The sequence below is a fragment of the Engystomops pustulosus genome, chromosome 2, assembly GCF_040894005.1.
Source record: "Engystomops pustulosus chromosome 2, aEngPut4.maternal, whole genome shotgun sequence".
NCBI classification, from domain to species: Eukaryota; Metazoa; Chordata; class Amphibia; order Anura; family Leptodactylidae; genus Engystomops; species Engystomops pustulosus.
Window position 1 is genome coordinate 124,943,475 of NC_092412.1, and position 13,586 is coordinate 124,957,060.

At 41.7% G+C, this 13,586-nt stretch overlaps 1 protein-coding gene across 6 annotated transcripts in view; it reads left to right on the plus strand.

The window, feature by feature from the left end:
* RPH3AL (rabphilin 3A like (without C2 domains)) overlaps positions 1 to 13,586 on the plus strand; it is a 211,455-nt gene that overhangs the window by 128,576 nt on the left and 69,293 nt on the right. For 5 of the 6 annotated variants that reach the window (XM_072136270.1, XM_072136268.1, XM_072136269.1 and 2 more), the window contains one exon: positions 12,338 to 12,512. In XM_072136270.1, coding sequence (XP_071992371.1) covers positions 12,338 to 12,512 — 175 coding nt within the window. The remainder of the gene's footprint in view (positions 1 to 12,337; positions 12,513 to 13,586) is intronic. The other variant, XM_072136274.1, reaches the window with a different exon arrangement.

A 13,586-nucleotide genomic window follows, 5' to 3' on the forward strand; every position in this document is an offset into this window, starting at 1 on the left:
TAGCGACTCGTGGTGTGCCCTCGCTGTTTTCCAATGCCCTAGGTTCTCTGTGTTAGGGTGCAAAAGATATTTTGTATAAGCCTCTCTAAGTGAGGCGCTGCTGATAGCAAAACGTTCCTTATTGCGCCTCTTGAGTGCGCCTACATGGTTCATGATTTTCCCCCTGATTTCCATCTTTGCTGCCTCCCAGTACAAGGCAGGTTCTATTTGCCGTCCTGCTTGCGATGTTACATACTCTGTCCACCATCCTCTCAAGAGCTGGTTAAATGAGTCATCCTTCGCTAAGTGGGTTGGGAATCTCCAACAAAAGTCAGTCCCCGGTTTGTGGGTATGCGCTAAAGACAATGAAATAGGAGCGTGATCTGATATCAATATTTGTTCTATAGTCGTGTCTATTGTGCGGCTCAGTAGTGCCCCTTTCATAAACATGTAGTCCAATCTGGACCAGTTGTGATGTACCTCTGAGTAAAAGGTGTATTCCCTGTCATCAGGATGGTAATATCGCCACACGTCCGTCAGTCCTATGTCGTCTGTCAGGGTTTTCACATCTGAGTCTGTTTGTGATATCGTCTGCGGTGTCAGTGTTTGGCTTTTCCGGTCTTCTGCATTGTTCATGACCTGATTAAAGTCTCCAGTCAAAAGTATGTGAGAAGATATATCTTGGGCTACTATTCCTGTCAGAGATGCATAAAATGTGTGTTGGTCATGGTTGGGTGCATATATGTTGTATACGCTGAGTCTACCTGCAGGGGTGTCTAGAATGGCATGCAGAACCCTATTGTCTTCTAGCATAACATGAGAGTGTACCGTAATAGATGAACGTTTGTTCACTAATAGGAGGACCCCCCCTCTCCTTCTAGATGTTGATCCCCCTACTGCAGTTGAGACCCAGAACCTTTTCATTAAAGAAGATTCAGTACTAAGCAGGTGGGATTCCTGAAGCACTGCTACATCCACCTTCATTTTATGTAGATGCCGCAGCACTAGGGATCTTTTCTGCGGGGACCTCAGTCCCTTAACATTCCATGATATTATTTTAGTAGACATGGGTGTCCATTTGGATCGATCTTCCTAGTTATGTCCTTTCCTACACTTTTGTTGTATGGCCTATGTCTCCCACTAAACACAACAAATAACATTAAAACAATCATCAACAATACAATAACTCGAAAACATACAAAAAAAAGGTGTATAGTCACCCGTGCCCATGGTATTGGGCTTGACGTATAGTCTCTCAGTGACCTCCACATTTTCCGGCATGGAAGGAGACCTCCCCACCCAGTTCGTTTGAAGATGCGTCTTCCCGCCTACATCGGACAAATGATGACTGTTCCATAGTCTCTTGTCTTTGTTTCCCGGTCCTCCACCTCTTCTGCCGTTGATCAGACACGTCGTGGGGTCTTGGGTGGACGTTGTGATCCCGATGGCCTCTGTTCCGGGGACATTGGTGGTCGTCTTGGGGAGGAATATGACGATGGTGAGCTTTGTCGCTGCCGTGGATGTTCGCACCAGGCTTGTAGTGCTTGGATTGTGTTTTCTGCGACCAAAGGATCCGTAAAGCTGCAGGAAGTGCCATCTGGGTGAGTGACCTTAAGCGTTGCTGGGTATAGCAGTTGGAATTTCCAGTGTCTCTGAAAAAGTTCGGTGCACAGGGAGCTGAAAGCACGTCTTCTCTTTGTTAACTCTGCAGAGTAGTCCGCAAAAAGTAGCACTGATGCATTATCAATTTTCAATGGCTCTCGTCTTTTTCTGTAGGCCCGCAGAATGGCCTCTTTTTCTGCATAGTCCAGATATTTTGCTATAACCTGGCGCGGTCGATCCTCCCTCCCTGATGGTTGCGTAGAGGGGGACCTTGGTGCTTTTTGGGGGCCTATTCTGTGTGCCCGCTCTACTTTGTATGGTCCTGTCAGGCCAAGCTGTTGCGGCAGAATATCTGAGAAGACGTGTGAGAGCTGGGATACTGGAACTGACTCTGGAAGCCCTACCAGTCGTAGGTTACTTCTACGAGACCTATTTTCTAGATCATCAAGTTTCTCTGCGATACGTGCAGATTCGTTTGTGACTGCCGTTAACTTATTCAGAGCTACTGTCAGGTCATCTTCTAGAGTAGATATCCTATGCTCTGCTTCAGATAGTTGGGACGTATGTTGGTCCACCTCAGCTTGTATACTCTGCAGTGTCTCCTCTATGGCATTGGAGACTGCTTCCTGTATACCTGGGGTAATCTTTTTTGCCACCTCTTTAGCCAGCTTTTTGTAATTAATGGGCTGCCTTACCCCCTGCTGTGAACCAGCATCTGATTCATCCTCTGATGCTTCTCCCTTCCCGCTGCGTGGAGCAGGCGACGCCATGTTGCCAGCACGTGGTCCGGGGGAGTCTGTAGCGGTTCTGTGCTCCCGCTCCGTTCAGCGCCTGGCGATTTCCCCAGGTGAGGTCTCCCGATTCCGGTAGCCGGGGGACACTGCTCTATATGTCCGGTGCGGCAGTGTTGTGCGCGCTTATTGCGCTTTTCGTGTGGTCGGGTGGCGGAGCTCCGCTGCGTGTCTCCTTACATGCCGGGGCCGGAACCGGAAGTCTCGAGTATACTTTATTAAAGGAATCTACCATAATATTTTGTGATGGTAGACTAGTCCTACTTACAAGCTTCTGCAGAATCTTTCTTCTTTTTATTATAATCCTGTATACCACAATTTTGGTGATAGAGAATTATACAGATTATGCTAATCAGTCTGGGATGCTCAAGTTTACTTTACCGGAGCGCGTATGAGTGCCTTGACTTAAAATGAATTTACTCCCCATTACTCTTCCAGTCCCACCTGGTCTCTACTGGTTCTGGCTGTTCACATTGAAGCGAGAAGGTGACGTCAGGCCGGCGGGACTGTACGAGTGAGGGGTATTTAATATACCGAATAACGAGCCCCATTGAAGTCAATGGGAGACTCAAGCTTTTTTCAAAGGGACCATGGTTCGGGAATAAAATGTGTTATTTAATTGAAAAAGAATGTCTTCTGCTAAGTTAGCGGATGTATGCAAACATCTGCAATCTATTCTTCACTGTTCTGCGCGTATATTATCTCCCGACAAGTTAGCAGATGTGAAGAACAGTGAAGAATAGAATAAAAACAGTGAACACAGGATCATTTAAGTGAAAAACGCAGTGAAAAACACAGTGAAGAATAGATTGCAGATGTTCGGCACATCTGCTTACTTGTCGGGAGATACGCTGTCCCGGGATCCGCTCCTCTTCTTCCACTGAAGTCTTCCCGATGCCTCTGCGCTGCTCCCCGATGCCTCTGCGCTGCTCCCCGTTGCCTCTGCGCTGCTCCCCGATGTTTCTGTGCTGCTCCCCGATGTTTCTGTGCTGCTCCCCGATGTTTCTGTGCTGCTCCCCGATGTTTCTGTGCTGCCCCCGATGTCTCTGTCCTGCTCACCATGTTCTTCAATGTGTTCTTCACACATATATATTGTTCTTCACATACTATTTTGTTTGCACCGTTTCACGCGTATCTCCCAAGTAAGCAGATTTACCGAACATCTGTAATCTATTGTGTTTTTCACTGTGTTTTTCACTTAAATGATCCTGTGTTCACTGTGTTCACTGTTTTTATTCTATTCTTCATTGTTCTTCACTGTGTTTTTTTAATTAAATGCTCGATCTCGAGCAGGGGAAATACTCGTCCGAGCAACGAGCCGTTTCGAGTACCTTAATACTCGAACGAGCATCAAGCTCGGACGAGTATACTCGCTCATCTCTAATTATAAGCCAAGGCACTCCGGAATCTTCATTTGTGAACTATAAATTGTTGGAATTGCGGCATATAGAAGTCATAATAAAAGAAGTTCTAAGAAGAAGGATTCTGCTGGAAATTGTAAGCAGGACTACTCTACCATGAGTGAACCTGATGGTAGATGTCCTTTAAACATCAAATTACTTGTCTCAGACTTAATTCTGAAATTATTTAATTGTTTGCTTACTTTTTATTATTACCTGTATTACAGTGCTTAGCAACTCAATAGTCCACATTTCTGATATGACTTGGTAGGAAATGTTGGGTCCTTTTTATAGGGATTCTTTTGTCTGTATTAATTTGCAGTGCTGTGTTTCTGTATTATTTGAGCATAACTAAGTGGACATTAGCTATTTAGTACAGTAGTTGAAAATAAATATTTCAACCACTGACCTCTCCATTCATTGTAGGTGGAAAAACTTGCAATTTCGGCAGTGGTACAAATACCTATTTTCCCCACTGTAGGTATGGTAAATTTTGTTTCTCTTCAAAGGGGATATATCTATACTGGTAATTTTTATCACCTCAGATGTGTTAAATATGGTTGAACCATCTGTATATTCCCATTTTACTCAGATCTACTAACTGTATTGAAAAATATGGATGTATACTTTATACTGACTTCCCCTATGTGAGACACACATGAATGATTAAATTAGTTACATGCTGAAATAGATTTTTGTTGGTTAACAATTTCCATATTATTATTTCAACATTATTATTATTGCCTGTGCAACATTTTAATGAGGCTCTTGACGACATGACTTTTTAGTTGGTAGATTGTTGTAGCACCATTTACTACGAAGTGACTCAACAGATTTAATGCCTAAGGAAAGTTACCAGACTGGCTGGTGCTTGGAATGACCTTACAGAGCTACAAATTTTCCCTGTGTGACTGTTTATAATCAGATCACTACTGCTTCTGAAAGGGCAATCTAGAAAGTGTGCCATGAACAAGCAATTGGATTTGGATGTATCCACTTAAACAATCATAGCTATTTTTATTATTACTTACCAATAACAGCTATGACTTGTAGTCAGGGGCCTCAAATATGTCCGGGTCACACAGGACGTACCTAAACCTGGGTCCGTTCATCTCTAGTTACTAGTTTTGACCATTTTAAAAGTCATACAGTACTAATGATTCATACTTTTGTGTGTTAGCCGCACTCAAACCTAAAAATTGTTCTCAAGCCCTTCACCTCTTCTAAGTGTAGAATCTGTAGCAGGCATCTTGTTTAATATTACAGCATTCATTGAATGGGGTTTACATTGAATACACCATTACAGATTCCTATTTGGCCTTCAAACTTTAATAGGACAAACTTTACAAAAAAGTTCAAATGTTAGATTGAAAAATTTCATCCACATATATTTATTACAAGGTCGATTACATAATGTATATACTCGAGTATAAGCTGGCCCGAGTATAAGCCGAGACCCCTAATTTTACCACAGAAAACTGGGAAAACCTATTGACTCCATTATAAGCCGAAGGTGTAGTATACAGCCAGCCAGCCCCCATGTAGTATACAGCCTGCCCCCATGTAGTATACAGCCTGCCCCCATGTAGTATACAGCCTGCCCCCATGTAGTATACAGCCTGCCCCCATGTAGTATACAGCCAGCCCCCCAGTAGTATACAGTCAGCCCCTCAGTAGTATACAGCCAGCCCCCCCCCTAGTAAACAGCCTGTCCCATGTAGTAAACAGCCTGCCCCATGTAGTATACAGCCATTCCCCATGTGGTATACAGCCAGCCCCCATGTGGTTTACAGCCAGCCCCCATGTGGTTTACAGCCAGCCCCATGTAGTATACAGCCAGCCCCCATGTATTATACAGCCAGCCCCCATGTAGTATACAGCCAGCCCCCATGTAGTAAACAGCCAGCCCCCATGTAGTATACAGCTGGCCCCCATGTAGTATACAGCTGGCCCCCATGTAGTATACAGCCGGCCCCCATGTAGTATACAGCCGGCCCCCATGTAGTATACAGCCGGCCCCCATGTAGTATGCAGCCGGCCCCCATGTAGTATGCAGCCGGCCCCCATGTAGTATACAGCCTGCTCACATGTAGTATACAGCCTTCCCCCATGTAGTATACAGCCAGTCCCTGCAGTTTGCCAGACAGAAAAAAATATAAACTTAATACTCACCCTCCAGTGTGTCCCCGATGTTCGTCGCAGCTGCCGTTTGCTTCCAAATGGCATGTGTCTTGTATACTTGATGAGAAATACCAATAGAATGACAGTAACTTTGTCATTTGCAACTAAAAATTATCCCCTAGAAGCAAGCTCAATAGATGCACATCTTGTTCCCATCTGCTGTAAAAATTGTATATATTGGCACATATTTCAATGCAACCAATTTATACCAATTATAAGCAAAACATGAATTGTTAGCTTTTGAATTGTTAGTTTTAAAAACATTAATTTACAGAATTGACAAATGTATATTTGTTCCATGAGACCTGCTGGCAGTCAATAACCTGATTTTCTCTTGTATACATAAGTGTAGGGTAAGCCTTTTACAATCTATTCTGGCACCAATTATATCTATTGGCACCCATATTAATTTTCACTTTTCATACAAGGATGCATGATGCAGTGTGGATCCACTGATGCAAGGATCTTCTAAGCTAATACCTTTTTAACTTATATTGTTTAGTCTTCACCATTTCTGATAAAACATGTAAAACTCAAATACTGTGGACATCTTTGACTCTTTTACTTTTGCTTCCCAGTACTGATACTTCTGGTGTTATCAAATTGCCAACAAATTGGCTGCAGTGAAAAATTTTAAGGGATCTGAATACTTTCCATACTCACTGTATGCTTATCCTTAAGAAGACATTCACACATCCCCCTATAGTCATCAGCATCCATAATGATCACATTGACACACTTGATGGAGGGCTTGATTCTGAAAGAGCCAACAGCTCAGATTTATTTAGAGTGTGACACCTAGATGAGGACTGAAATGTACAAAGCTCATTGCTAACCAAATCCTTTGGGTGCGGTTAAGGCATTTGACAGGGTGGAGTGGAGCTTCCTATGGGAACCAATGAGGAAATTTGGCTTGGGGAAACAATTTATTAAGATACAGCAATAACAGCTATGTGCTGCACACCTCTCTCATGGAGCTACAAACAGTCAAGGGTTGATCCAGTAAACCCAAATTGTAAAACATAAAAAATAAGTTCTGACCGGAGCTCCCGATTCCCTTGCTTCCGTGTGGCTTTCTCTTCCAATATGTCACTCACAAAATAGAGCAGTTCACACTCCTCCAGCACAAATTCCTGAATCCTCCGATAAGAATATACCGCTATTCAGACCAACTCTCCTGCGTTTTTCTTGTGACCTCCTCCGTATGCAACATATGTTGCGATAGATTTCTGGAAGAAATTCACCCGCAGATAGCGTAGTACAGTTTACACTAAAGAGCGATAAAAATGCGCATATAAAACTCCAATATGGGACGCCAGCTACACAAATCGGGAGCTCCGGTCAGAACTTATTTTCTAAATTTATTAAGATGGTGAAATGTATGTATAGCTCCCCAGTGGCCAGGATTAGAGTCGGTGAGAGGGAATTAGATACTTTTGGGTTAACCCGTGGTACAAGGCAGGGATGCCTCCTGTCCCCCCTCCTGTTTGTGTTATATAGAGAGCCTTTGACGGTAAAAATGAATTCTGAGTCTGTTCGGGGGGGGGGGGGTTGCAAGTACAAGATTTGTATCTACGCTGATTGTGTGGTATTGTTTTTGTGAGACTCCCCCAGTTCCATTCGGAGGAATTCGGGGCTTTATCTGGTCTTAAGGTAAATTGGGGGAGGTCCAATGTAATGCCCCTGGATAAGGAAGCTAAGAAATGGGTGTTAAAATCTGAGATGTGTTGATAAATTTAGATATTTGGGGATGGAGGTATCTACCCAAATTAGAGAAGTTTACGAATTAAATCTAGAGCCTGCTGTCAAAAACCTTAAGAACAAAATCCAAAGTTGGAGTGGTCTATTTCTGTCTAGAGCCGACAGGATAGGATTAATAAAGATGGTCGTCCTTCCCCAAATTCTTTATGTTTTATCAGCTGCTTCTATCTGGATAGATACATCCTCTTTCAGACTAGTAGAAGCTCTACTTAACAAATTAATTTGGGGTAGGAAAAAAGTGAGAATTAAGTAAGAATACCTGTACAAGCTCCTTGGGGAGGGGGGACTGGGATTACTTTTCTTTCAGGGTTATTTGGCTGCTTAGATGAGTCAACTTGTAAATTGGAGAAATAATGATCTTTGCACAAAATGGATCCAGTTAGCCGGAGGGAATGTGGAGACAATTTTTTGAGTTATTGGAAGGCTCCCTTTTGGGAAAGATGACACCCGGGAAATTGACTTTAGGGAATACATTGGGGAAAGTTTGGAAAAATTGTAAGAAATTACTACAGATCCAAGGATATCTACAAGAAACCCCACTATGGAGAAATAGTAATTTGGTTGAAGTAATATAAATACCTGATGTAAGCTTCTGGCAGAGATTTAGGGATTAGATATGTATATCAAGTAATGTTAGAAAGTCAATTGTTGTCCTTTTCCTCACTAAAGGCTAGGTATGGGTTAAAGGAAGGGGATTGGATATTTTATCTTCAATTATCACATGCAATAAAACGTGATTCACATCATTTTAAATTTTACTTAGTTATTCACGAATGTATGGATTTGATTAGGAATTCAGAAACGCAGAACAAGGTGGTCTCAAAAATATATAAGTATGTAAGAAATAGTTTCACAAATACCATTAACCCCATAGCGCAATAAGACGTACCTGTACGTTTTATTGCGCATGGGGTAGTATGAAGAGGGTTCACGGGCTGAGCCCTCTTCATACACGCCGGTTGCTTGCTTCACAATGAAGCAAGCACCCGTCGCTAACACCCGCGATCAGTGCTTGTACCGATCGCGGGTGTTAACCCTTTCACGAGCCATAAACGAGCCAACGGCATGTGGGCGCCGCCATCTTTGCTCCGATCGTCGCTCCCCGTGACGTCATCGGGGAGCGGCGATCCGTTGCCATGACAGCCTCGGATCACACATTGATCCGAGGCTATCATGTTTTAGGCCATCTATTACAATGTGCGATCTGCACATTGTAATAGATGGTGTGCAAAATCCCCATATACTGCCATACTGTAGTATGGCAGTATATGGTAGGATCAATCAGACAACTTAGGGTTAAAGTACCCTAGGGAGTCTGAAAAATAGTAAAAAATGTAAATAAAAAAAATAAAAAATTATATAAAAAAACCCTAAAAATTCAAATCACCCCCCTTTCCCTAGAACTGATATAAATATATCAAAATATAAGAATGTTTTTTTACTGCGTTTAACCCCATAACGGAAAATAGTGCCCAAATAGTGCCATTTTGAAAAATATAAAAAATTCTATAAAAAGTGATAAAAAGGATGTACAATTCTAAAAATAAAAGCATTGAAAACGTCATCAAAAGTCGCAAAAAATGACACCACTCACAGCTCCATACACCAAAGTATGAAAAAGTTATTAGCGCAAGAAGATGACAAAATGAAGAATTTTTTTGTACAGGAGGTTTTAATTTTTGTAAATGTATGAAAACATTATAAAACCTATACAAATTTGGTATCCATGTGATCGTATTGACCCAATGAATAAATTAGACATGTCATTTGGAGCGCACAGTGAAAGACGTAAAATCCACGCCCACAAGAAAACGGCGCAAATGCGTTTTTTCATCATTTTCACTGCATTCAGAATTTTTTTCCCGCTTCCCAGTATATGGCATAGACAATTAAATGCCATCACTATGAGGTGCAATTTGTTACGCAGAAAACAAGCCATCACACAGCTCTCTACATGGAAAAATAAAAAAGTTATAGATTTTTGAAGGTGGGGTGTGAAAAATAAAGACGCAAAAAAGAAAAAGGGCCTGGTCCTTAAGGGGTTAAACATAAGTCACGAAATAAATAGGAAAGTATTATTGGAGTTTTTGATGATAAGGAGTGGGGAGAAGTACACAAAAATATAAAAATTGGCTCCATTAACTGGAACCATAGGATAATTTTTTTGAGGATTAGGGATAACTCCAATTGCTGGAAGTGTCATACAGCAGAAGCAGATATTTTCCATCTAGTCTGGCTATGTCCCAGGATTCGGACTTTCTGGGTGGGAATTTTTGGGAGAATTTCATCAACTCTTCACATTAATCTAAGACCCACTGTAGAAACGGCTATTTTTGGCCTCTTGGAACAGGAGATGATGAAACAGAAACATGGAAAATTAATTATTAAACTAATGAATGTGGCTCTGGTTTGCATTGTTCGGAAATGGGGATCTAAGGAGTACCCAAAAGTAGAGCTCTGGCAGTTTTTTCATCTTACCAATTGGCTGCAGTGAAACAAAGAGTGAAAAATTTAAAGGAATCTGAATACTTTCCATACCCACTGTATGCTTATCCTTAAGAAGACATTCACACATCCCCCTATAGTCATCAGCATCCATAATGATCACATTGACACACTTGATGGAGGGCTTGATTCTGAAAGCGCCAACAGCTCAGATTTACTTAGATTGTGACACCTACATGAGGACTGAAATGTACAAAGCTCATTGCTAACCAAATTAAGAAACATGTCAAGGAGATGTATCATCTAGCGGGGCTAATTGGGTATTCTTAATCTAAAGTGAGATCTTAAGCTCTTCATCGTAAGTTAGAAGTAGGGACCTGGAATTTATGAAGTTATCCATTCCCCTAATGCAGTGGTGGCGAACCTATGGCACGCGTGCCAGAGAGGTTACTCTGTGGGCACGCGCACAGATGCCTGAACCACTGCCTAAAGGTTTACTGAAACTGACCCTGCTCAGCCGATCTTCCTGCTGTGAAGGTGTCAGGTCCCTATGGAGTTTCCTGTGTGCCAGCGCTGCTGTCTGCTCACAGCTTACACATGCTTCAGCAGGCAGCAGCATGGAGCCTGACACAGAGGTCAGAGGATACATGTGGGCGGAGTCACTGACCATGGACACTCACACAGCATCTCCTGCCTCAGCCCCTCTTCCCACCTGTCATCAGGAAGAACTGAAGATGAGCTACAGATGCAGCACAGGAGCTGCTGGGTGAGCTCACAGTTCTGCTCATTCCATTTACCGACCCCACAAACAGCCCTGATGCTTATTCACTCACTGTACATAGGACTGCAGGATTCCAATCCCTATCAGACAGCGCTGTGTATAACACTGCACTATTGTCCTTACACAGGACTGTCTCCTTTACATGAAGGTAAAAGCAGCAGTCCTATGTAAGTTACATACATAGGACTGCTGCCTCACCCTCCCTCAGGCAGTCCTGTAAAAAGTATAAAAACATTTTACACTGTACTGTTTGTGTCGCATTGAAGGAAATACAGCAGTCCTAAGTAAACTATGGAACAATAGGCTGCAGCAGTCCTGTGTAAAATACAGCCCTGCATGGTGCAAAAGCCATTTGAGTAACAGACTGCTTAATCTTATTGCACCATAAGTTGCACAGGACTTCTGTTGCTAGACTGCTTTTTTCCATTACATTGGACTGCTGCCTCTTCCTTAATGTAAAACAGTCATGTATAAGGTAGCAGTCCTATGCAAGGAAATAAAGTTGGCTGACTGCAGCAGTACTAATTAATATATGTGGTCTGGTATCCCAGAAGTTCTTTGTAAACTTAACACTGGACTGTTAAGCCCAGTAGCTCCCTATGTATGTAGTGATCTATTTTTTTTATTTATTATTAACCTAGGACTGCTGCAGATTTTCTAGTTATCTATTTTGGCATTATTGGGTAGTTTGCATTTTTAAAACACAATTCAATTTAAAAGCACTAGAGAGTAGTTACTACTGATCAGGAACTAGCCCTGAGTTTCAATTGCCTTATTGGCACTTTGCGATAAGTAGGTTCACCATCACTGCCCTAATGGGTACAAATGAAAAGGCCCTTGCTAAGGAGACACATCTCATCCATCGTTAAACTGTGTGAGGAAAAATTCACACTCTGGGGGTTCTTCTTGGCTGTGGGTTCACCTGGGAACTTTGCTTCTCAAGGGGTAATTTTGTTCTAAAAAAAACACTTATTGGTTGAACCAGTTAAACTAGTCCCAATGCATCAGTTCTACGCCCCCTACCATTACTTCTACCTCTCCTAGATTGTTTCCTAAATTCAGTATCAGAAACCTCCATCTTAGTAGAGGACCCCTTAGTCTCCACAGTCTGTCTCTGGATTTACCAACCCAAACCTATGACAGCTGAACTGCTCACTGGATGGCAGTTGTACTGGGTTGAGGAGAGTAAATCCAGCTGACACATGAACTGAGTTTGATGGACCTATGTGAAACAGCCCTACTGTTCACACTCAGGTTATTCCTGTCTATCACAAAATTTATATTACAGACTTCAATGAAACTGTAGGCACTTGAACCAAGATGGCAAGCCCTTTATACAAAGCAAACTAAATGTAGGCTCTAGTTAATGATATCAACATGTCTTTCTTCTTTTACAGGTCTGGAAGAGATCAGGAGCTTGGTTTTACAAAGGTATCCCAAAATATATTTTACCATTGAAAATTTCAAATAAAACTAGTGAACTTCACCTAAGGCACACACAATTCGAGCCTCAGACTCAAGATGTGAAGACATTTGTGACAAATCGCACATATACCTGGGCAAAGGGAAGAGGTCAGTGATTTCTTATTATAACCCTCACAACTGGCAATAAAATAATCAAAACTGGATTGGTACAATATCATTACTGAAAAACAGCCATTTAGAATAAAAAAAAAACAAAACAGACGTTACTCATCTGCGCTCCTCTTCATTCTGATCTCGGTGCTAGTCTTCCTTAATATTGACACACCGGGAACAACTAGGGAAAAGGTAGTTTTCCTTGAATATTTACAGTAAGAAATTACAATTCTTTAAAACCAATGTATTAAAGTTGGACATTCATAAATAACTATATAATTCCCTTTATGTACAAAATTTATTGTAATGTTTTATATAATAAAACATATACACAAAATACAATTCCCTGTTGCATTAAAACAAAACATTAAGAAACATCCCAATACACTAATTAATCTCCACAACATGCTTAAATATACACCCTACCTTGATGGAAACTATTCAATGTAAATTTACAAGTATAAAGGAAAAAAGTACCTCTACATGTGGCAAGTATTACTTATCCATATGATGAGACAGAGTAACTGTTGATGAATGTAACAATGACGGTAACATACTACTTTTCCCCTGCCCCATGTATTCAACAGCTTCAAAGATTGATTCTCCAGTTCTTGGGTTAAAATAAATTAATGCTACTGCATGTAGCACCTAAGGGTGTAGCAGCCTGGGCCAGTTACTGATCTCCACTCAAGTTCAAGTGGTACTCATGGAGTGATGTCACTAAGTTGCATCTGGTCTAGAGGGACACCACTGTACAATCCTTTTTTTCCTCAGGGATATTTTCTGTATTCAGCAAAAGATCACCTCTTTATAGCCACTTTTGTTGTAAGTGCCAATGGCCATTGTTGGGAGCAGTAGTACTTCAGCCTATTACCTCTGGCGTTAAAGAAAAACTACCATAAAAATCAAGCATGATTAACAAGGGACACTTCAGCATAGATCTAGGCACTGTGACTGTGGTAATCTTGTATTTGTTATCCATGGCCTCCTTCCTTCTAAAAATCAACTTTCATAATTATGCTAATGAGGGGTTTCAGAGGTTCCAGTGGGTGTTTCCAGATCTCCTCG